The following is a 26,010-nucleotide window of genomic DNA, read 5'->3' as shown; positions in this document are numbered from 1 at the left end:
TCTTTCTAAAACGTAAGGGGAACCCACCGCTAACTTAACCAACTGGCCAACCACTTACCTCCTAAATTTCGGGCGGGAGGGTGGGACTTCCTCTCTCGGCTTCTTCCCCCGGACTCCTGATGCCCCTCCTCTACCTTCTTCTCACTATCCAGCAACTCCTCCCTACTTCCCAGCTACTCCAATCGGGTAAGTTCTCAGGAAAACTCTGACACCCCCACCAATTTTAACCTCTTCTCCGCCTGTTCCCTGCACCCTGTCATGTCTGTCCTCCACCTCCATTACACTACGGCTCCGAACGTGTCTTATATTTTCCAATAAAAAAAATTCTGATCTTTTATATCATTACATTTTTTTCTGGCTCCAGACTGAAAGCTGTATACAGATATTTATTCCAAGCTTTAACCATAAACTTTCAAAAATCACATAACAATTACATGCAGAAAATTAAAATTTCACAAGGTCCAACTCTATGTAAATTACATACAGAAAAAGAGCAGCTGCAGTGGATTTTCCCGGTATAGGCAGTGGTAGGGTATGGGTAGTAGTTGTGGCAGTGAATGTAGTAGTACCCCAGAATGGGAAATGCTGGCTGGGGTTAGTAGTTACTGGAGTAGCTTTTGTCTCAGTGTAAGGATAGTAGATTAGATGCAGGGGGTCTCCAAACTTTCGAAACAAAGGGCCAGTTTACAGTCCTTCAGACATTAGGGGGGCCGGACTGTGATCACTAGGCGTAGAACAGATCCTTTCTTTGGTGTCAATGGAAGCAATTGTGCCCCATAGTTGATATCATTGGGAGGAATTGCTCTCCATCATTTGTTTCATTGGGCCCCATTGTTGGTGTCAATGGTAGAAATTGGACCCCTTCATTGGTGTCATTGGGAGAGATTATGCCCCACTGTTAGTATATGTGGATGAAATGGTGCCCCAAGGGCCGGATAAATGCAAGCAAAGGGCTGCATCTGGCCCCCTAGGCCACAGTTTGGAGACCACTAGATTAGAGGGTAATAGATTAGGGGTAGTAGTAAAAACATAGAAAGTGTAGTAAGTATGTAACTACGTAATAAGAGTAGTAGTAGTAAAAAAAAATAGAAAGAGTAATGGTAAAGAAGGGGTAGCAGTAGTAGCACTGTATTGTCTAAAGGTAGTAGAACAGTCAGGCTACTTTCACACTGAGGCGTCGCGCCGTCTGCGGTAAAGCGCTGCTATTTTTAGAGGCACTTTACCCTTGTTTTTGTGGCGCTATTCGGCCGCTAGCAGGGCGCTTTTATCTCCTGCTAGTGGCTGAAAAAGGGTTAAAACTGCCTGCAAAGCACCACTTTGCTGGCGCTTCGGTGGCTGGCAGGACTTTTTTAAGCGTTCTGCCAGAGCGCCGCTCCAGTGCGAAAGCCCTTGGGTCACCTGACGGACAAATGATCCCGCAATTCTGCCACTGAAGACACCACTGCACAACATGCTCATCTCCCCCAATCTCTCCAGTGTACAGTACAGTCGTTGGTGGCTAAATCAGACAACGCTGAGAATAGATTGCGGCAGAATAATATCAGTATACTGGGCCTTCCAGAGGGGGCTAAAGGGGAAAATCCAGCAGACTTTTCAGAAACCTTTTTTCAAATCCATATTGGCCCTCACTGAAGTCTCCCAAACCTACGTGGTGGAGCGCGCTCACAGGGTTCCTACTGGAAAGGGTACACAAGGAGTTATACCTAGGCCCTTCCTGGTCTGCTTCTAGAATTACAGAGAAAGGGATCGGATTCTTAATGAGGCCCGGAAACATCCCACACTGCCTTATGAAAATACCAAGGTGCACTTCTTCCCTAATTCGTTACTGAATCGGCGGTTCTTCTCATTTGTATATCCAATGCGTAAAAAACCGAGGCGATACCTAGCGGCCGGCGGGAGATTGCAGCCTAAGATCCGACGGTCTAAGTCACTTACACCTGGCGGATCTTAGGGAGATCTATGCGGAACTGATTCTAAGAATCAGTCGCATAGATCCGATCGTCGGATCTCAGAGATACGAGGGCGGATCAGGAGATACGCCGTCGTATTTCTTGATGAATCTGGCCCAGGGTAGTTTACAGTCGTTTATAGGCAGTTGAGTTTAGAGGCTTTTTTTGGAACGCAAAAGAATGGGTTCAGAAGCTGAGTTTAGAGGTATTTCAAGCGCCAAACGCTTCTAAATGCGGCTTAACGTGGCTAAACGCAATAACACTCGTTTAGCCGCATTTCGTTTACAGGCGTTTTTGTTTTTGGCTAGTTTGAAAAAAATGATTTATTCTTTATTTTTTTTTTAGAAACGCTTCTAAACGCAAACGCGGCAAAACTGATGTTTTAAACGTGGATTACTCTATGTCAAGTTAAATCGTTCAGGAGAGGTTGCAAAAACGTTCCGTGTACATGAAGCCTTATGCCTCGTACACACGACCATTTTTCCTCGGCAGGTAAATAAACATAGGGGCAGATTCACAGAGCAAGTACGCCGGCGTATCTACTGATACACCGGCGTACTTTCAAATTTGCAGCGTCGTAACTTTAGTTTGAATCTTCAAACCAAGATACGACGGCATCTGGCTTCGATCCGACAGGCGTAATACTTTGGCGCCCGCTGGGTGGAGTTCGCATCGTTTTCCGCATCGGGTATGCTAATTAGCTTTTTCCGTCGATCCACGAACCTACGCGCGGCTGTCGCATTCTCTTACATCGTCGCTAGTCGGCTTTTCCCGTCGTATAGTTAAAGCTGCTATTTTGTGGCGTATAGATAGACTTGCCATGTTAAAGTATGGCCGTCATTCCCGCGTCAAATTTTTTTTTTTTTTGCGTAAGTCGTCCGTGAATAGGAAAGGATGTAACTCACGTCTAAGTTCAAATAATGACGTCGGTGCGCGGGAAATTTCAAAACGGAGCATGCGCAGTTCATTCGGCGGGGGACGCGCTTAATTTAAATGAATGACGCCCCAAACCCGCCCAATTTTAAATATGCCGCCAGAAAAACACTACGCCGCCGTAACTTACGGCGCGAAATCGCTGTGGATTCGAAATTCCGCCAGGTAAGATACGGCGGCGTAGCGTATCACTGATACGCAGTGCAAGTGCAAATGTCTGTGAATCTGGCCCAAAGTTTTTCCCGATGTGATTCCTCTCTAACCTGACTTGCATACACACGTTCATGCAAAAAAAAATGTCTGACCAAAGCGCGTGACGTACGACACGTACAACGGGACTATAAAGGGGAAGTTCCTTTCAAATGGCTCCACCCTTTGGGCTGCTTTTGGGCTGCATACTTTATTCTGAGCATGCACGTTTTTTCCCCTCAGAAAAGCATACACAAGACAAGAAAAAGACTGACGGGAAACACGACGAGAAAAAAGAGAGCTTGTTTCAATTTTTTTGTGGGCAGTTTTTGCGTAGAGAAAACTGCTAGGGAGCATACACAAGACCAGTATAAAAAATGGCAGTTTTCTCGTCGTGAAAACCGGTCGTGTGTACAAGGCAAAACACTTCCTTTGCAGCTCAGCGGAAAAATTAGGAAAGAAGTGCACCTTGGTATTTTCATAAGACAGTGTGGGATGTTTCCGGGCCTCATTAAGGATCCGATCCCTTTCTCTGTAATTCTAGAAGCAGACAAGGAAGGGCCTAGGTATAACTCCTCGCGTACCCTTTCCAGTAGGAACCCTGTGAGCGCGCTCCACCATGTAGGTTTGGGAGACTTCAGTGAGGGCCGATATGGATTTGAAAAAGGTTTCTGCAAAATCTGCTGGATTTTCCCCTTTAGCCCCCTCTGGAAGGCCCAGCATACTGATATTATTCCGCCGCAGTCTATTCTCAGTGTTGTCCGATTTACTCACCAGCGACTGTAATGTACACTGGAGAGATTGGAGGAGATCAGCATTTTGTGCAGGGGTGTCTTAAGTGGCAGAATTATTTGTCATCAGGTGACCTCTGATCTTATCAAGGACTAAATTGCATTCTTCCACCAGATGGTCAATGCGGACCAGGAGAGAGGTCTTACTATGCTCAACTGCCTGCAGGGTGACCTGTTATTTGTGTCGGAAGTTCAGTCTGGAGAACAGGCTGGTTGCTCAGAGATGCTGGCACTGGCAGCCTCCATCTCTGCTAGCTGGGCATGCAGCCTGTCAGCCAAGATGGCATCGGGACACAAGGTCACAGAAGCCGACTGCTTCTTTCTGGATCGTGGACCCAGGGAGCGGATCCTAGATGGTTGATCTGCAGCTCACATGAGGTTTCCCGAGCAGTCTGAAGGGAGAAAGCTGCTGAAAATCATTGAGAAACGGCCTGGATTTGGTTAGGATGTGTGGAGCTCCCCAGCAGATGTCTGCCGCCCTCTACATCTAAGCCCCGCCCCATTATTATTTATTTTATTGTACATCTTAACTGTATATATATATTGTAAGGGGTTAGCTCAGTAGCGGGGTATGTGTCCCCCTGGATGGGTTCACTACACACTGGGGCAGATTCATCAATAGATACGCCGGCGGATCTCCTGATCCGCCGTCGTATCTGTGAGACCCGACAGTCGGATCTGTGAGATCCCACCGTCGGAGCTATGCGACTGATTCATAAGAATCAGTTCCGCATAGATCTCCCTTGGATCCGACTGGTGTAAGTGACTTACACCAGTCGAATCTTAGGCTGTAATCTCCCGCCGGCCGCTAGGTGTCATCGCGATTTTTTACCCGTCGCATATGCAAATGAGGAAAACCGCCGATTCACGTCCGTACGCCCGCCCGTCGCTCGTTTTCTACGTCGTTTGCGTTCGGGTTTTTCCGGCGGATAGCTACCCCTGCTTCTATGAGGGGTAGCTAATGTTAAGTATGGCCGACGTTCCCGCGCCGATTTTTAAATTTTCTACGTCGTTTGCGTACCGCGATCGGGAATACCGATGGCCGCAAACGACGTACCCGCCGCAAACAATGACGTCGTAGCGACGTCATTTGGAGCATGCGCACTGGGCTTTTTCGCCCCGGCGCATGCGCAGTTAAATCGGCGCGGGAACGCGCCTGATTTAAATTGTACACTCCCCCTAGCCGCGGAATTTGCATTCCGCCGGGGGGAGTTAGGATCCGACGGTGCAGTTTGCGAGGTAAGTGCTTTATGAATCATGCACTTGCCTCGCTAAATTGCACCGGCGGATCGTAAACCAGGTAGATCTAGCGGATCTAAAGATCCGCAGATCTATATTAATCTGCCCCACTGAATTTATACAGACAGGCAGTCGAAGACGGTTGAAAACAAAGATTTTGGTTTATTCTTCCATCTTGCTGGAAACAAGTGCAAGCATCCAAACAGCATAAACAAAATCAAACATAAAATAAACCCTGGCCACTTGGGGCGTCTACCTTCACCACACAGAAACCTATCTAGGGAGTCTGGCACAGCCTAGTGCTGGGCAGACACTGCTGGTCATACAGCAGAAAAACAATAGTCTCTTTTTGATTTTTATCACACAGAAAAATCAATCACCTCCTCACCTCCTCAGAAGACTTTCAGCTACTGCTCTCCTTACTCACAAAGCCTCAGGATGTAGCAATCAGTGGTAATCCTCTGGATTACTTATAGAGGCCTTAATTGCCTCATTCTGAACAGCTGAAGTTTTCCAACGCCCTTAATAAATGCCTACCTATAAGCCAGGGGTGGATCCAGAGTCTAGTCTTGGGAGGGGCACTGTCAGAAAATTTTGCGGGCAGTTTGTCAGGGCAATGGCTGGTGTTGGCGCTTCAATAATCACGGCGCCATGTTTGATATGGTGTCAGGATGATTGAAACGCATTATTTATATTATTACCGTATATACTCGAGTATAAGCCGAGGCACCTAATTTTACCACAAAAAATGGGAAAACTTATTGAATCGAGTATAAGCCTAGGGTGTCCATCTGCATGCCCCACTGTGTCCATGCCCCACTGTGTCCATGCCCCACTGTGTCCATGCCTCACTGTGTCCATGTCCCACTGTGTCCATGCCCCACTGTGCCCATGCCTCACTGTGTCCATGCCCCACTGTGTCCATGCCCCACTGTGTCCATGCCTCACTGTGTCCATGTCCCACTGTGTCCATGCCTCACTGTGTCCATGCCCCACTGTGCCCATGCCCCACTGTGTCCATGCCTCACTGTGTCCATGTCCCACTGTGTCCATGCCTCACTGTGCCCATGCCCCACTGTGCCCATGCCTCACTGTGCCCATGCCCCACTGTGTCCATGTCCCACTGTGTCCATGTCCCACTGTGCCCATGCCTCCCTGTGTCCATGTCCCACTGTGTCCATGTCCCACTGTGTCCATGCCTCCCTGTGTCCATGCCTCCCTGTGCCCATGCCTCACTGTGTCCATGACTAGACTGAGGACGGGGTGTCCGGCTTTGAAAAATCAGTGCTCTCCAGCCGTAGGTCCCCCAGACAACAAACTTTGCACACTTGTATAGGAGAAATGGGGCTACATGTGTGCCAAGTTCCAGGTCCAGAGGACCTAGGACCAGCCGGAACCGGGTCCCCAAATTCAACAGAGAAATGGCCATTTAACATGGGAGTCTATGGTAGGGGGTTCTCGGGTTTGAAAAATTGGTGATCCCCGGCCGTAGGTCCCCCGGACAACAAACTTTGCACACTTGTAGAGGAGAAATGGAGCTACATGTGTGCCAAGTTCCGGGTCCAGGGGACCAAGATCGGCCGGAACCAGGCCCCCAAAGTTACCGGAGAAATTACCATTTAACATGGGAGTCTATAGTAGGGGTGCCCGGGTTTGAAAAATCGGTGCTCCGCGGCCGTAGGTCCCCCGGACAACAAACTTTGCACACTTGTAGAGGAAGAGTTGGGGTCCAGGGGACCTATGGCCAGCCAGTACCAGGTCCTTAAAGTCCGGGAGATCAGGAGCAAAAAGCTGACTCGAGTATATCCCGAAGGGGGGCATTTTCAGTTAAAAAAAAATGTTCTGAAAAACTTGGCTTATACTCGAGTATATACGGTACATTGTAATAAAAAATGTAATAGTTCAACTCACCATAATGCAGAATCATTGGGAGCCCTGAGCTTGTCGATTGCTATCGTTGCCTACCACGAGATGCAGATTGTCACTTACCATGTCACTTGCCACATCCCCTGCCACCAAATGTCACTTGCCACATCCCATGCCACCGAATGTGAATTGTCACTTGCCAGTGGCTGTGTCCCAGAGTGAGGGCGGGCGGGGAGAGATGATGTCAGAAAGCTGCTACCCATCAGAATATGCAACCAAAGTGATGTTGCATTACGGCCATTTTGATACACCCGCACTCCTCCGCAGTAAACCTAGGGTTAGAAGTCGGCAAGCGGACATCTTTATACACCCACCCGGAGTTTTGCTTTTCACAGTTATTTTTAACAGTAAACTCGGCTTATATTGTGAAATGTAAGTTGGGGTGCTCGCAGATCTGAGTAAGGGTCCGGTCCCAGCCCCTTGCCACGTGATCAGCTGTCAGCCAATGATAGCTGATCATGTGATGTAAACAAAGCTTGGTCATCGTTTTCACCGGCTCTTGTGTAAGGGACATCGGTCCCCAGTGGAGGAGGCACATCTGCCTCATCAGTGCCCACCAGTACCGCCTGCCAGTGCCCCCTACCAGTGCCACCTGCCAGTGCACACCTATCATTGCCCACCAGTGGTGCCAGTCAGTGCCACCTAGCAGTGCTGCCTATTAGTCTCACCTACCAGTGCTGATCAGTGCCCATCACTGCCACCCATCAGTGCCCATCACTGCCACCTATCAGTGCCACCTACCAATGCCCTTCAGTGCCACCCATCAGTGCCACCTCTCAGTGTCACCTCTCAGTGCCCAACAGCGCAGCCCATCAGTTTGCCTGCTAAGTTACGGCGGCGTAGCGTATATGCGGTGGGCGTTAGCGCGCCTAATTCAAAATAGGCTGAGGGGCGTGTTTTATGCTATTTTGGGTTGACCTGACGTGATTGACGTTTTTTTTGGAACGGCCGTGTACATATCCCAGTGTGCATTGCGGCTAAGTACGCCCCTATTGATTTCGACGTGGATGTAAATGACGTAAATCCCTATTCACGGACGACTTACGCAAACGACGTAAAATTTTCGAATTTCGACGCGGGAACGACGGCCATACTTAACATTACTATTCCAGCTATTTGATGGAATAACTATAGGCCTGATAATGCGTTACGTAAACGGCGTAAATGTACTGCGGCAGCCGGACGTACGTTCGTGAATCGGCGTATCGACTGATTTACATATTCTACGCCGACCGCAATGGAAGCGCCACCTAGCGGCCAGCCTCAATATTGCAACCTAAGATAGGACGGCGCAAGCCGTCGTATCTTAGATATGTTTAAGCGCATCTCTGTTTGAGAATACACTTAAACATAAGTCGGCGTAGATTCAGAGTTAGGTCGGCGTATCTACTGATAAGCCGGCCTAACTCTTTCTGAATCTACCTATTACGCCGCTTGTATCTGAGCCTAATTTAAGCGTATCACCGTTACCAGAATACACTTAAATTAGCGCGGGCGCACATTCAGTCTCTATGAATCTGGCTATTTGAGTGCATAAGTGAGACAACATATTGTGCTGGTTAATTTTCTATTTATTTGATTTTAATACAAATTCATTAGCACTAAATAATAAATTGATTGGTTTGATCAGACACAATTGAACTCATTGGATTTTTTTTTTGAAATGTGGATGAAATAAATTTCTAGTAAATGAACTGAGCAAAGCACAAGGTATGGTTACATGAGCAGCAAGGGTGCAGATTGGAGGCGGGGATTTCGGGGGGTTACAAAGGAGGATGAATAAATTCTTCTCTGTCCTCTATGACCTTTTCTCAGATCCTGGATAGGGACACGTGGGACAGGCGGCTCCTCTGTTGCGGGATTCTTCATGTCAGTGTGATGGACTTGGACTTGAGTTCTTCCACAGATACGAATGTGATATCCGTTATGGGAAAGCGGATTGGAAAGGAGAGATGACTTCCAGAAGGTAATTTTATGATGATCTTGTCGTTCTCAAACGTGAAGGAAATCTGTAAGAAAAGAGGCGGCACGGCGTCAGCTTGCTGGGCTATAAAAAGTCAATGGCCCAGATTCAGAAAGCAATTGCGCCCGTGTAACCTGGTTACACGGCGCAATTGCTGACTTGCTCCGGTGTAACGAGTGCTCCTGATTCAGGAACCTCGTTACACCGGCTGCAGCCTAAAATCTGCGCGGCATAAGGCTCTTATGCCTCGCAGATTTTAGGCTGCATTCTTGCGGGGGCCGCTAGGGGGCCGCTCCCATTGTGTATCAGCATGTAGTATGCAAATTTCATACTACCACTGATTCACAAGCTTGCGCGGGCCCCGCGCAAGCCAGGTACGGAGTTTCCGTACGGCTACTTTAGCGCAAGGCTGCCCCTTCTAATAGTAGGGGCAGCCAATGCTAAAGTATAGCCGCCGCTCCCGCGCCGTGAAATTTGAATTTCACGGCGTTTGCGTAAGTGATTCGTGAATGGCGCTGGACGCCATTCACGTTCACTTTGAAGCAAATGACGTCCTTGCGACGTCCTTTGCCGCAATGCACGTCGGGAAAGTTTCCAGACGGAGCATGCGCTGTACGCTCGGCGCGGGAGCGCGCCTAATTTAAATGATTCCCACCCCCGGCGGGATCATTTAACTTGCGCACGCTTACGCTGGGCAAATTTGCCGGCGCTCCCTCGCAGTTCACGGAGCTACTGCTCCGTGAATCGAGGGCAGCGCAAAATATGCTAAGATGCTAAAAGTGAGAAGGCTTAATTCTATATGGGGGTAGAATAGGAAATAGCTGACCCAGAATAATTGTATCTTCATTTACCCCAAGTCAGTCATAGTAGATGGGACCCCTCTCAAAGACACATATGAATTGGGGCCGTGGCTGAGACAGTGGCAGATGGGACCCTTATCAGGACAGACGTGTATTGGGGCCCCTGTCACAGTATTATTGAAAATAACAACTGAGAGAGTCATAACATTCCTATTGGTATACACACATCAAATGTTAAGCTCAGCCCCCTTTTACAATAAGCCCTGCCCCCTAGGATTCACTGCCCAATGCCAGAGACTCAGTGCATGGTGAGCATGTGGTATGTGGGTGGTAGGGGTAGGATAATGGAAAGGCTGCCGTATGACATAAGAACAAATTGTGCCGGCCGGCAGATACTAGGAGCCCTTCCTCCTTAGCGTGGTGACGTCACTGCGCGTCCTCCCAGACGCGTTTCGTTATCAATAGGACGTTATCAATGCCGTATGACATGCCAGCTACATTTCTTAACCTTTTTGCCCCCAGAGGAACCCTTGAAAAGTGTTCTGGTGCCAATTCATTGGTAGTCGGTGGAATAAAATGCCCCTTACATTGGTGGCCAGTAGTAAGAATGTCCCACTCACAGTGGTGGTCAAAATTCCACTCTTAGGCCTCGTACACACGATAGGTTAACCAGAGGACAACGGTCTGATGGACCGTTTTCATCGGTCAAAACCGATCGTGTGTGTGGGGCCCATAGGTTAAAAAAAAGCCAACTTGCTTTAAAATTAACCGATGGATTCCTAACCAATAGGTCAAAACCGATCGTTAGTAGGCACGACCATCGGTTAAAAATCCACGCATGCTCAGAATCAAGTCGACGCATGCTTGGAAGCATTGAACTTCGTTTTTTTTAGCACGTCGTTGTGTTTTACGTCACCGCGTTCTGACACGATCGGTTATTTAACCTTTGGTGTGTGGGCGCGACTGATCATCTGTCAGCTTCATCGGTTAACCTATGACAACGGTCCTTCAGACTGTTGTCCTCTGGTTAACCTATGGTGTGTACGAGGCTTTACAGTCAGCAAAAAATATCATTGGTGATCATGAAGCCGACTTCGTAGATTCTGAGTTAGGTCGGCTTATCTACTGATAAGCCGGCCTAACTCTTTCTGAATCTACCTATTAATTTTTTTCAAAATCTTCGGCATTTTTTTAGTTGTTGCGCAAAAAAAATAAAAATCGCAGAGGTGATCAAATACCACCAAAAGAAAGCTCTATTTGTGGGAACAAAATGATAAAAATTTCATTTGGGTACAGCGTAGCACGACTGCGCAATTGTCATTCAAATTGCGACAGCGCTGAAAATTGGCCTGGGCAGTCTCGGTCCAATTCATGGTTCCTGACACCATTCTGCCGTCGTCAAATGACGGCGCGCAGTCGGCAAGTGGTTAAACAAGCTATGGTTAGAAGCCGATTGGCTCCCATGCAGAGCTATACCAGATTTTGCACTCTCCAGTTTTCGTAAATAACCCCCCCCCCCAATGGGTCCAATATGAAAAGTGATGTCACATTGGCGGCCAGGGATGGACTGGCCATTGGGACTACAGGGAGTTTCCCGGTGGGCCGATGGCTCAGTGGGCCGGCTTCAGTGACAGCGGACCGCCGCTCCTCCGTTTTTCCTTTCCCGCAGCGCTCACCTCCTCTCCCTCCCCGCAACGCTTACCTGGGGAGGAACAGAGAAGCAGGGGGAGGACCAAAGGAGCAGGGGGACGACAGAGGGGCATGGGGGGAGGGGACAGACCCCCGACTCAACAGCTATGGCCTGGGAGTTTCTCACTTCTGCCTAATCTTGTCCCATAAGGGGGGCACCGAACTGATACTTTGCCCCGGGTGAAATAATGTCTAGCTTCCCCACTGGTACTGCCTATAAGAGGACCAGTACCAGCCGTTCTACTCTAATAAAGTAAAATGGCTAGTGGCTAGTGAAGGGGGAGAGGGGGCTTGGGTGGCCGGGGGGGGAGGGGGTGCGGGAGTTGTCCGGCCACCATGGGAGAGACCTGTCAAAGTGGGCCAGTCTGGATGAAGTCCAGGGCCAAATTTTTGTCCCAGTCCAGCCCTGCATTGGCCTATCCGACATTTGTCCCGCCCCCTCCCAGTGTAGACGTACCTTGGTGTCTGATCCCGCCTGGAAGGGGAAGAAGCCTTCCTTCTGCTCTTTTCCCCAGGCACCGTCCTTCATTGTGTTCAAGACTATCTTGCCCTGGTCTCCTTGATGGTCAAATCGAACATCGAAGTGTATCACCAAATTATTAGAATCTTTTCCCAAGTTTATGTTAAACCTAGAAAGACAGAAACAGCAATTATTCTTCTCAGCCGACCTTGTTGGATATAATAGTGGAGTCATTCACCAGGGGGTCCTCCCCCGGGTATCAGAGGGACTTTTGCCACTATTAATGATAATTCACGATACAAAATTATATTTACATTTTCTAAAATCTCAATAAATAGAAATAATAATAATAAAAAAAAAAGTATATATAGATTATACCAGCTAATATTTTTAGAGCCCTAAAACTATAATAGTTTGCTAGAAAAACATTTCTAAACAAATGGGGTCCTGGTAATCCACGTCCCCCTACCACAAAATACCGAAAGTGATCCTGTAGCCTGCCCTGGACATGGACAAACAGCTACTTGCATATTCTTAACAAGCTGTAATTGAGCTTTTAGACCAGGGGTGCCCAACCTTTTGAAGAGCGAGGGCCACTTAAGCAACTTGGCAACCAGTCGCGGGGCCACAAGGAGCGGAGCAAGAGGATGACAGGCCCATGTCCACACTGCATATGTAGAGCAAACACGGACACAGCCCACTTTACTCTATGGACCATCCAATCTGCCCAGACGGAAGGGGACAGATACTTCTGCCGCTCGATAGAGGTGAATGGAGGGTAGGGTTGCCACCTGTACGGGTTTCCCCCGGACAGTACGGGTCTGGAATCATGTGCCCGGGTTTTGTACTGCCTGTAACCCGGGCACATGATTTAGCGCAGAACAGGGGCAGACCATCCAGACAGGGGGGACCATCAGCACACCTTTCAATGTGAAACAGCAGCAGCGGCAATTGTACAGAATACACTGTGCCTGTGTGTGTGTTCCAGATTCAAAGCCCCTTTCTGTCTCTCTCCCCTCCCTCCAGTCTCATACTGTGCGGGGTCCCTGTTATCTCTGACTCAGCCTCCCCCCGCCCCCCCTCCAATCAGCAGTGCGGTGTGTTGAGAGACCTGGAAGGCGGAGCTTACTGTAGCTCCTGTCGGGCGGGCCAGAGGAAGGGAGGAGGTGAGTGAGCTGTTTTTTTCTGGGAGAAGTCTCCTATTGTGGATATTAGTTGAAAAATGTCAAGGAGATTTGTTCTTCAGGAGATGCAGTGAAGGGTTAAAGCGGGGGTTCACCCTATAAACAAACAAAAAAAAATTTTTTTTTTCTTCTAGCATAAAATGAGGCATAGTAGCGCGAGCTACAGTATGCCTGTCTTGATTTTTTTAGCCCGGTACTCACAGTGCAATCGTACATTGAAGATTCCGACTCCCCGCGGGGAATGGGCGTTCCTATCCAGAGGGAAGGTGATTGACGGCCGGCTCTGGCACGTCACGATTCTCCGGAAATAGCCGAAATAGGCTTGGCTCTTCACGGCGCCTGCGCAGGCGCCGTATAGCGCCGTGAAGAGCCGAGACCTACTCCGGCTGTCTTCGGGGAGCGTGACGTGCCAGAGCCGGCCGTCAATCATCCTCCGTCTGAATAGGAACGCCCATTCCCCGCGGGGAGTCGGAATCTTCAATGTACGATTGCACTGTGAGTACCGGGCTAAAAAAAATCAAGACAGGCATACTGTAGCTCGCGCTATTATGCCGAATTTTATGCTAAAATGTTGCTATGGAGGGTGAACCACCGCTTTAAGTTGACAGAAGAATCGGAGGAGATAGTGAGTTTGAGTGTGGGGGGAGGGGAGGGGGGTCTGCAGCCGGATCACTACTAAGCCTGAACAGTCTGTGTATGCAAACATACCCAATTGTTCAGACTAGATATGTGGAGTAATTTATAACCATTCATGTAACCTGTATATACAGTATATGTGATGAATTCACACCTCTGATTGTACAGACTCAGAGCCTGGATACTACAGGGTTATATGAATGGTCATACATTACCTTCACATTATCTGGGTATACAGAGTGCTAGGAGATGGCTTATATAGATCTGTACCTACATCTAGTAGTACTGTTGTATGATTTATTGTTGTAAATGTTTTTGGTGGATGATATGCATCACTATCTGACCACTTCTCAGCCCCCAACTCCCCCCAGCTTGCATCACCCCCAGACCACTTCATAGAGACATCACTCAGAGCTTCCTACCCCCCCCCCCAGCTTAGGGACATCATTCCATGGTCACTTTCCTTCCCTTATCTTCCCAACATCACTCCCTGGTCACCCCATAGACACCACAAGAAATCCCTCCCCATTCTGCCACCGCCATACCCTCCACACGCCCCTCATGTACTAACTGCCCCATCACACACTCCCCTCCTGTACTAACTGCCCCCATCATACCCTCCACACTCCCCTCCTGTACTAACTGCCCCCATCATACCCTCCGCACTCCCCTCCTGTACTAACTGCCCCCATCATACCCTCCGCACTCCTCTCCTGTACTAACTGCCCCCATCATACCCTCCGCACTCCTCTCCTGTACTAACTGCCCCCATCATACCCTCCACACTTCTCTACTGTACATACTGCCTCCATCATACCCTCCTCAATCCCCTCCTGTACATACTGCCTCCATCTTACCCCCCGCACTCCTCTCCTGTACATACTGCCCTCATCATACCCTCCACACTCCTCTCCTGTACATACTGCCTCAGCATCCCCTCCACACTCCTCTCCTGTACATACTGCCCTCTGTCATACCCTCCACACTCCTCTCCTGTACATACTGCCCCCATCTTACCCTCTGCACTACTCTTCTGCATAACCCTGTGCATTCAGATGTAAAGGGGAACTCTGCGGATTCAGCTCTAAAGGAGAACTCTGTTAACTCTGATATAAAGGGGGACTCTTTATGATTAACTCCATATGAGAAATTTTATTTAATCACAAAAATATATGTACAGTGTATACTACATAAAAAAAAAAAGCTGTGCATTGCTTTGTACAGAGGTAATGAATTTAATGTACTACAAAAATAAATAAAAATATTGGAGTGCGCTGCTAATGTGTTCGGGTTTGGCTTGATGAAAAGGTGGCAACCCTAATGGAGGGTCCGATTGGGTTGAACTGATAGTGTGAAAGGGGCCTAAGACTGCTTTCACACTGATGTTCTGGTGTTTACCCACACCCTGGGTTCAGCGCAGTGCACCTGTGGCTTTCCTGCAGGTTAGCTGCACTTTGCCATAGACTTATATATCCTGCAGGTGTAGTGCACTTTCTAATAACAGAAGTCTATGGCACAGTGCAGGTAACCCGCAGATACGTCCATGTATACATTGTGATTTTAGTACCATACTTACCTTTAATACCAGGCTTCCATTCTAGTATAACTGGATTTTCCTATCCCTGGCAGAGTGCATTTGATATCACTCCACCTGTGACAGTAGGTGGCGCTATACAGGAAGCAGAAGCTTATGCGGCTCTGTCCCCTCTGCAGCCACGTGCTTCCTCTATCGGCAGCTTCATTCACAACACTGATGCCCCCAAATAAGGCCGCCACATCACCGCTTTACTCACTGACAGTACTTGTCCTAGTCGGGAATGGCTGGAGGAGCACAATCCCCTCCCCCTGCTTGCGCCTGGAGAAATCATAAATCCCGCCTCTTGCGTCCAATCACTGTGCTGTGATTCGTTACACCACAAGCTGATTTTTGGGAAGGGAGGGTGCCCCTGAATGGTAGTTTAGAAATGTGGTCACCCTATCCCTCACTGACATTTGCAGTTGCAGTCACTGTGGAACAATTCATCCTGAAAGTTCTCAAGAGAAACAATGAAGCCATTCAAGTCTGGTCTCAGCTCCTTGCTCTCTCATCCTACTACTAAGAGAGGGAGAAGAGTGATCTGAGCTGCTGAGTCAACATTTTTTGAGAGAGCAATAACCTTAGCAACTTCTGGGAAAGGCAGCAGGGTAAGTTGGGCTGCTGTTGGTAGAGGGAGCAGGGTGAGCTAAGCAATTGCTGGGAGAGGGATCAGAATGATCTAAGCAATTGCTGGGAGTGGAGGGAGCAGGGTGAGCTTAGCAATTGCTGGGAGAGGGAGCAGGGTGATCTAAGCACTTGCTGGGTAAGGGAGCAGGGTGAGCTTAGCAATTGCTGGGTAAGGGAGCAGGGTGAGCTTAGCAATTGCTGGGTAAGGGAGCAGGGTGAGCCAAGCAATTGCTGTGAGAGGGAGCAGGGTGAGCCAAGCAATTGCTGTGAGAGGGAGCAGGGCGAGCTAAGCAATTGCTGGGAGAGGGAGCAGGGCGAGCTAAGCAATTGCTGGGAGAGAGAGCAGGGTGAGCTAAGCAATTGCTGTGAGAGGGAGCAGGGCGAGCTAAGAAATTGCTGGGAGAGTGAGCAAGGTGAGCTAAGCAATTGCTGGGAGAGGGAGCAGGTAGAGCTAAGCAATTGCTGGGAGAGGGAGCAGGGCGAGCTAAGCAATTGCTGGGAGAGTGAGCAGGGTGAGCTAAGCACTTGCTGGGAGAGGGAGCAGGGTGATCTAAGCACTTGCTGGGTAAGGGAGCAGGGTGAGCTAAGAAATTGCTGGGAGAGGGAGCAGGGTGAGCTAAGCAATTGCTGAGAGAGGGAGCAGGGTGAGCTAAGCAATTGCTGGGTAAGGGAGCAGGATGAGCTTAGCAATTGCTGTGAGGGGGAGCAGGGTGTGCTAAGCAATTGCTGGGTAAGGGAGCAGGATGATCTAAGCAATTACTGGGAGAGGGAGCAGGGTGAGCTAAGCAATTGCTGGGAGAGGGAGCAGGGTGAGCTAAGCAATTGCTGGGAGAGGGATCAGAATGATCTAAGCAATTGCTGGGAGAGGAGGGAGCAGGGTGAGCTTAGCAATTGCTGGGAGAGGGAGCAGGGTGATCTAAGCACTTGCTGGGTAAGGGAGCAGGGTGAGCTTAGCAATTGCTGGGTAAGGGAGCAGGGTGAGGTTAGCAATTGCTGGGTAAGGGAGCAGGGTGAGCCAAGCAAATGCTGTGAGAGGGAGCAGGGTGAGCCAAGCAATTGCTGTGAGAGGGAGCAGGGCGAGCTAAGCAATTGCTGGGAGAGAGAGCAGGGTGAGCTAAGCAATTGCTGTGAGAGGGAGCAGGGCGAGCTAAGAAATTGCTGGGAGAGTGAGCAAGGTGAGCTAAGCAATTGCTGGGAGAGGGAGCAGGTAGAGCTAAGCAATTGCTGGGAGAGGGAGCAGGGCGAGCTAAGCAATTGCTGGGAGAGTGAGCAGGGTGAGCTAAGCACTTGCTGGGTAAGGGAGCAGGGTGATCTAAGGACTTGCTGGGTAAGGGAGCAGGGTGAGCTAAGAAATTGCTGGGAGAGGGAGCAGGGTGAGCTAAGCAATTGCTGAGAGAGGGAGCAGGGTGAGCTAAGCAATTGCTGGGTAAGGGAGCAGGATGAGCTTAGCAATTGCTGTGAGGGGGAGCAGGGTGAGCTAAGCAATTGCTGGGTAAGGGAGCAGGATGATCTAAGCAATTACTGGGAGAGGGAGCAGGGTGAGCTAAGCAATTGCTGGGTAAGGGAGCAGGGTGAGCTAAGCAATTGCTGGGTAAGGGAGCAGGATGATCTAAGCAATTACTGGGAGAGGGAGCAGGGTGAGCTAAGCAATTGCTGGGAGGGGGAGCAGGGTGTGCTAAGCAATTGCTGTGAGGGGGAGCAGGGTGATCTAAGCAATTGCTGGGAGAGGGAGCAGGGTGAGCTAAGCAATTGCTGGGAGAGGGAGCAGGGTGAGCTAAGCAATTGCTGGGAGAGGGAGCAGGGTGAGCTAAGCAATAGCTGGGAGAGGGAGCAGGGTGAGCTGAGCAACTGTTGAGAGAGGGAACAGGGGGAGATGAGCTTCTGAGTCACTGCTGGCTGATGGAAAGAAGGGTGAGCTGAGCTGAGTCACTTCTCAGAGGCAAAGTAAGGCGAGCTGAGCTGCTGCTGAGACTGCAGAGTCACTGCTGGGGGGGGAGGGAGAGGGGGAATGCTGAAAAAGCTGGAAAAATAAGCTGAGCTGCTGAGTCACTGCTGGGGGATGGAGAAGGATTTGCTATTTTGTGCCCTTTCACTCCCTGTTGCCATTCCAGGGGTGTTTCGATCTCTAACTAGGTATGTGATAGTGATGAAGTGCTTTCTACTGTAAATATAGAGGATGAAATTCTCCACAGTGCCTGCATCTACACAGGTTAGTGGGGTCTAAGAGGAGAGAAAGAGATCATGCATGTCTAAGCTTATTCTCTAGATAAAGTGCTTTGAGGTCCCCGGGAAAAAAGTGCCTGAAAAAAATTGCTGAACCAGAATATTTATAAAAAAACTAATTTAATGTACTCCGGCCCTACCAGTAATGTGTGTAATCTGAGGTCCGGTATTATTTCAGGGACCCCAAATTCGCACTTTACTACTTTTGTAATAAGTAGCCGAGGAGAGAATCTTCACCTACCTTTTACAGCCATGCGGGATGAAGCCCTCCACCTCCACACGGAAACCGGGTCTAAGAGCCTGTATGAGAGAAAGGAGAGAATTATTACACAGTATAGGTTCCGGGACATGACCATATCGGGACAGTAAAAAGCATGACCCCCCCAGCAAATCCGGGACATTTGACAAGTATGATGTAATGCATGATTATTGTGGAGCCCCCATGTACCTGGGGCCCCTGGGCAGTGCACAGTAGTGCCCTTACATTAAGATGGCCCTGACTATACTCACACCCAGCATCACTATACCCACCACTACTCACACCCAGCAACACTATACCCACCACTACTCACACCCAGCAACACTATACCCACCACTACCCACACCCAGCAACACTATACCCACCACTACCCACACCCAGCAACACTATACCTACCACTACCCACACCCAGCAACACTATACCCACCACTACCCACACCCAGCAACACTATACTCACCACTACCCACACCCAGCAACACTATACCCACCACTACCGACACCCAGCAACACTATACTCACCACTACTCACACCCAGCAACACTATACCCACCACTACCCACACCCAGCAACACTATACTCACCACTACTCACACCCCTCAACACTATACCCACCACTACTCACACCTAGCAACACTATACTCACCACTACTCACACCCAGCAACACTATACCCACCACTACTCACACCCAGCAACACTATACTCACCACTACTCACACCCAGCAACACTATACCCACCACAACCCACACCCAGCAACACTATACCCACCACTACCCACATCCAGCAACACTATACTCACCACTACCCACACCCAGCAACACTATACTCACCACTACCCACACCCAGCAACACTATACTCACCACTACACACACCCAGCAACACTATACTGACCACTACTTACACCCAGCAACACTATACTCACCACTACCCACACCCAGCAACACTATACTCACCACTACTCACACCCAGCAACACTATACTCACCACTACCCACACCCAGCAACACTATACCCACCACTACCCACACCCAGCAACACTATACCCACCACTACCCACACCCAGCAACACTATACTCACCACTACCCACACCCAGCAACACTATACTCACCACTACCAACACCCAGCAACACTATACCCACCACTGCCCACACCCAGCAACACTATACCCACCACTACTCACACCCAGCAACACTATACCAACCACTACCCACACCCAGCAACACTATACCAACCACAACCCACACCCAGCAACACTATACCCACCACTACCCACACCCAGCAACACTATACCAACCACAACCCACACCCAGCAACACTATACCCACCACTACCCACACCCAGCAACACTATACCCACCACTACCCACACCCAGCAACACTATACTCACCACTACCCACACCCAGCAACACTATACCCACCACTACCCACACCCAGCAACACTATACACACCACTACTCACACCCAGCAACACTATACTCACCACTACTCACATCCAGCAACACTATACCCACCACTACTCACATCCAGCAACACTATACCCACCACTACCCACACCCAGCAACACTATACCCACCACTGCCCACACCCCGCAACACTATACTCACCACTACTCACATCCAGCAACACTATATTCACCACTACCCACACCCAGCAACACTATACCCACCACTACCCACACCCGGCAACACTATACCCACCACTACTCACACCCAGCAACACTATACTCACCACTACCTACACCCAGCAACACTATACTCACCACTACCCACACCCAGCAACACTATACCCACCACTACCCACACCCAGCAACACTATACCCACCTCTACCCACACCCAGAAACACTATACTCACCACTACTCACACCCAGCAACACTATACCAACCACTCTCCACACCCAGCAACACTATACCCACCACTACCCACACCCAGCAACACTATACCCACCACTACTCACACCCAGCAACACTATAACCACCACTGCCCACACCCAGCAACACTATACTCACCACTACCCACACCCAGCAACACTATACCCACCACTACCCACACCCAGCAACACTATACTCACCACTACCCACACCCAGCAACACTATACCCACCACTACCCACACCCAGCAACACTATACTCACCACTACCCACACCCAGCAACACTATACCCACCACTACCCACACCCAGCAACACTATACTCACCACTACCCACACCTAGCAACACTATACTCACCACTACTCACACCCAGCAACACTGTAACTACCACTGCCTTCTCCCAGCAGCCCTATACCCACCACTGCCTAAACCCATTAATCTTATACCAGCCTATGCCCTCACCCAGCAACACTATACCAACCACCACCCACACCCAACAGCACTGTATGCATCATTGTCAACACCTATCAACCCTATACAACAACTGACAATACCCAGCAACACTATTCCAACCACTACCCACACCCAACGATCCTATACCCACCAATGTCCCCACCCGATAGCACTATACCACCCAATTCCCACATCCAGCAATGTTATGTTTACCACTGCCGCCACATAGCAACACTATACCCATCATTACCAACAGCCAGCAACCCTATACTAACCTATGCCCACACCCTCCAACCCCCTACCCACCACTGCCCTCTCCCAGCAACACTATACCCACCACTGCCCTCTCCCAGCAGCACTATACCCACCATTGCTTATAGCCCACAGAACCCAAATGTTTAGCTTTTGCAGCTTCTATCGGTGCTCATACTCACATTAGTTGCCATCCTGCTTCCTTATCAGAGAAATTTGTGAAAAGCTTCGCCTCTACCCCTCAATATATAGGAGGTCTGCTGAAGGTGGAACCAGTCATGACCCCGCCCAGCGATCTCAGGACTGGGAATTGTTCCAGCTCCTTACAGAAAACTAACAAAATGTGGATGAGGTGTGACTAAGCATGGGTCATCCATCGTCCCTCTACTGGTATGTCACCACCAGGGCCATATTAGTGCCACTGTCACATGACAATAACATCCAGCAACACTATACTCACCATTACCCACACCCAGCAACACTATACCCACCACTACTCACATACACTATACCCACCACTACTCACATCCAGCAACACTATATTCACCACTACCCACACCCAGCAACACTATACCCACCACTACTCACACCCAGCAACACTATATTCACCACTACTCACACCCAGCAACACTATACCCACCACTACCCACACCCAGCAACACTATACCCACCACTACCCACACCCAGCAACACTATACTCACCACTGCCCACACCCAGCAACACTATACCTACCACTACTCACACCCAGCAACACTATACTCACCACTACTCACACCCAGCAACACTATACTCACCATTACCCACACCCAGCAACACTATACCCACCACTACTCACATACACTATACCCACCACTACTCACATCCAGCAACACTATATTCACCACTACTCACATACACTATACCCACCACTACTCGCACCCAGCAACACTATATTCACCACTACTCACACCCAGCAACACTATACTCACCACTACTCACACCCAGCAACACTATACTCACCACTACTCACACCCAGCAACACTATACTCACCACTACTCACACCCCTCAACACTATACCCACCACTGCCCACTCCCAGCAACACTATACTCACCACTACTCACACTCAGCAACACTATACCCACCACTACCCACACCCAGCAACAGTATACCCACCACTACTCACATCCAGCAACACTATACCCACCACTACCCACACCCAGCAACACTATACTCACCACTACTCACATCCAGCAACACTATACCCACCACCCACTACCCACACCCAGCAACACTATACCCACCACTACTCACACCCAGCAACATTATACTCACCACTACCCACACCCAGCAACACTATACCCACCACTGCCCACACCCAGCAACACTATACTCACCACTACTCACATCCAGCAACACTATACCCACCACTACTCACATTACTTTATACCCACCACTACTCACATACACTATACCCACCACTACTCACATCCAGCAACACTATACCCACCACTACTCACATCCAGCAACACTATACCCACCACTACTCACACCCAGCAACACTATACCCACCACTGCCCACACCCAGCAACACTATACTCACCACTACTCACATCCAGCAACACTATACCCACCACTACTCACATCCAGCAACACTATACTCACCACTACTCACACCCAGCAACACTATACCCACCACTACCCACACCCAGCAACACTATACCCACCACTACTCACATCCAGCAACACTATACTCACCACTACCCACACCCAGCAACACTATACCCACCACTACCCACACCCAGCAACACTATACCAACCACTACCCACACCCAGAAACACTATACCCACCACTACCCACACCCAGCAACACTATATTCACCACTACCCACACCCAGCAACACTATACTCACCACTACTCACACCCCTCAACACTATACCCACCACTGCCCACGCCCAGCAACACTATACTCACCACTACTCACACTCAGCAACACTATACCCACCACTACCCACACCCAGCAACAGTATACCCACCACTACTCACATCCAGCAACACTATACCCACCACTACCCACACCCAACAACACTATACTCACCACTACCCACACCCAGCAACACTATACCCACCACTACTCACACCCAGCAACAGTATACTCACCACTACCCACACCCAGCAACACTATACTCACCACTACCCACACCCAGCAACACTATACTCACCGCTACCTACACCCAGCAACACTATACCCACCACTACTCACATTACTTTATACCCACCACTACTCACATACACTATACCCACCACTACTCACATCCAGCAACACTATACCCACCACTACTCACATCCAGCAACACTATACCCACCACTACTCACACCCAGCAACACTATACCCACCACTGCCCACACCCAGCAACACTATACTCACCACTACTCACATCCAGCAACACTATACCCACCACTGCCCACACCCAGCAACACTATACCCTCCACTACCCACACCCAGCAACACTATACTCACCACTGCCCACACCCAGCAACACTATACCCACCACTACCCACACCCAGCAACACTATACCCACCACTACTCACATCCAGCAAAACTATACTCACCACTACTCACACCCAGCAACACTATACTCACCACTACTCACATCCAGCAACACTATACTCACCACTGCCCACACCCAGCAACACTATACCCACCACTACTCACATCCAGCAACACTATACCCACCACTACCCACACCCAGCAACACTATACTCACCACTACCCACACCCAGCAACACTATACCCACCACTTCTCACATCCAGCAACACTGTAACTACCACTGCCTTCTCCAAGCAGCCCTATACCCACCACTGCCTAAACCCATTAATCTTATACCAGCCTATGCCCTCACCCAGCAACACTATTCCAACCATTACCCACACCCAACGACCCTATACCCACCAATGTCCCCACCCGATAGCACTATACCACCCAATTCCCACATCCAGCAATGTTATGTTTACCACTGCCGCCACATAGCAACACTATACCCATCATTACCAACAGCCAGCAACCCTATACTAACCAATGCCCACACCCTCCAACCTATGTCCACACTTAGCAAACCCCTACCCACCACTGCCCTCTCCCAGCAGCACTATACCCACCATTGCTTATAGCCCACAGAACCCAATTGTTTAGCTTTTGCAGCTTCTATCGGTGCTCATACTCACATTAGTTGCCATCCTGCTTCCTTATCAGAGAAATTTGTGAAAAGGTGCGCCTCTACCCCTCAATATATAGGAGGTCTGCTGAGGGTGGAACCAGTCATGACCCCGCCCAGCGATCCCAGGACTGGGAATTGTTCCAGCTCCTTACAGAAAACTAATAAAATGTGGATATGGTGTGACTAAGCATGGGTCATCCATCGTCGCTCTACTGGTATGTCACCACCAGGGCCATATTAGTGCCACTGTCACATGACAATAAAAATTTTTATCGTTAATCGGTATCTGCGACTGCGAGTTCTTGAAAAAAGTAGAGAAAAGTGAGAGGCAACGTGGCAGGTGGCAAGTGACATTCCAAATCTTGTGGCAGGTGGCAAGTGACTATCCACATCTGGTGGCAGGCAGCGTGGCAAGTGACTATCCACATCTGGGGGCACGCAGCGTGGAAAGTTACATTCCGCATTTGGTGGCAGGCAGCGTGGCAAGTGACTATCCACATCTGGTGTCAGGCAGCGTGGCAAGTTACATTCCGCATTTGGTGGCAGGCAGCGTGGCAAGTGACTATCCACATCTGGTGTCAGGCAGCGCGACAAGTGACATTCCGCATCTAGTGGCAGGCAGCGTGGCAAGTGACTATCCACATCTGGTAGCAGGCAGCGTGGCAAGTGACTATCCACATTTGGTGGCAGGCAGCGTGGCAAGTTACATTCCGCATTTGGTGGCAGGCAGCGTGGCAAGTGACATTCCACATCCGGTGGCAGGCAGTGTGGCAAGTTACCTTCTGCATTTGGTGGCAGGCAGCGTGGCAAGTGACTATCCACATCTGGTGGCAGGCAGCGTGGCAAGTTACATTCCGCATTTGGTGGCAGGCAACGTGGCCAGGGCCGGATTAACAAGGGGGCTGATGGAGCTGCAGCTCCAGGCCCCTTTCTCAAGATAGGCCCATTTGCCCAAAAAAAAAAATTCTGAAAAAAAAAAAAAGATCGAATTTGGGGGGTTGTAGCTCGACGACCAGAGGTCACAGAAACCCCACATTCGGGGGGTAGGCATGGTAAGACCTACCCCACAACTGGTTAAAATATGGGACGGCTATCATTTATGGTTCCGGAGATACGGGCCTGCTTGCACAGCCTGTCAGAAGCTACATTCAGAGCGGCCAATATAAATACAAGCTGACACACTACAGCAGACTGATAGGATCACAGGGCTTATAATAATTATTTGTATATTACTCATGGTAATTAACCCCTTGCCACCCAGGCCAATTCTGACACTTCTCTACTACATGTAAAAATCATCATTTGTTTTTTGCTAGAAAATGACTCTCTGGTGGTCTTTGCACTTTTTATGTTGCAGGGTACAGAGCTGCACGATTCTGGCTAAAATGAGAATTGCAATTTTTTTACTTAGAAGATAGATCACGATTCTCTCACGATTCTTGCGGCGTAACATCATCTTTCACATCAAAACAAAAAAAACAAAAATGGGCTAACTTCACTGTTTTGTTTTTAGGCGATTCAGTTCGCATGTGCCGCGCTATATAAGTTTTTTCATTCATTCATTCATTATTATTCATTGAAGTGGGCAAATGCAGTGTGACATAAAATATTGCAGCAGTCTCTGCTAAAATATATATATATTGTTTGGCGGTTCCAAGTAATTTTCTAGCAAATAATATTGCTTTTTAACTTAAGAAACAAGTGTTGGACTTTAAGTGGTTACATTTAGTTACAATGTTAGTTAGTTAGTTACAATGTTTCATTTTGTTTACAAACTTGGCCAGATGTTTTCT

General features: G+C 49.2%; 1 protein-coding gene across 2 annotated transcripts; it reads right to left on the bottom strand.

The window, feature by feature from the left end:
• Nucleotides 1-8,580: 8,580 nt before the first annotated feature.
• LOC120944950 (galectin-1-like) lies at nt 8,581-24,268 on the bottom strand. 2 transcript variants are annotated; one of them, XM_040358725.1, is made up of 4 exons: nt 24,225-24,268; nt 18,427-18,485; nt 11,937-12,108; nt 8,581-9,036 (listed from the first exon to the last, which is right to left on the bottom strand). In XM_040358725.1, exons 1-4 carry the CDS (start codon nt 24,234-24,236, stop codon nt 8,893-8,895), a joined length of 387 nt encoding a protein of 128 aa, XP_040214659.1. In that variant the 5' UTR covers nt 24,237-24,268; the 3' UTR covers nt 8,581-8,892. The 2 variants fall into 2 exon arrangements, with proteins under 2 accessions (XP_040214659.1, XP_040214660.1); XM_040358726.1 differs by lacking the exon at nt 24,225-24,268 and adding an exon at nt 21,200-21,229.
• Nucleotides 24,269-26,010: the final 1,742 nt, after the last annotated feature.

Source organism: Rana temporaria, chromosome 7 (genome assembly GCF_905171775.1).
Source record: "Rana temporaria chromosome 7, aRanTem1.1, whole genome shotgun sequence".
NCBI classification, from domain to species: Eukaryota; Metazoa; Chordata; class Amphibia; order Anura; family Ranidae; genus Rana; species Rana temporaria.
Note: the sequence above shows the minus strand (reverse complement) of the source record. Positions and strands in the feature narration are given on the sequence as shown.

Coding starts and splice junctions, on each gene's coding strand:
- LOC120944950 (XM_040358725.1), bottom strand. Junction 12,109..18,426: donor ATCCCGCATGGCTGTAAAAG/GTAGGTGAAGAT, acceptor CTGTCTTTCTAG/GTTTAACATAAACTTGGGAA. Junction 9,037..11,936: donor AGGCGGGATCAGACACCAAG/GTACGTCTACAC, acceptor CTTTTCTTACAG/ATTTCCTTCACGTTTGAGAA.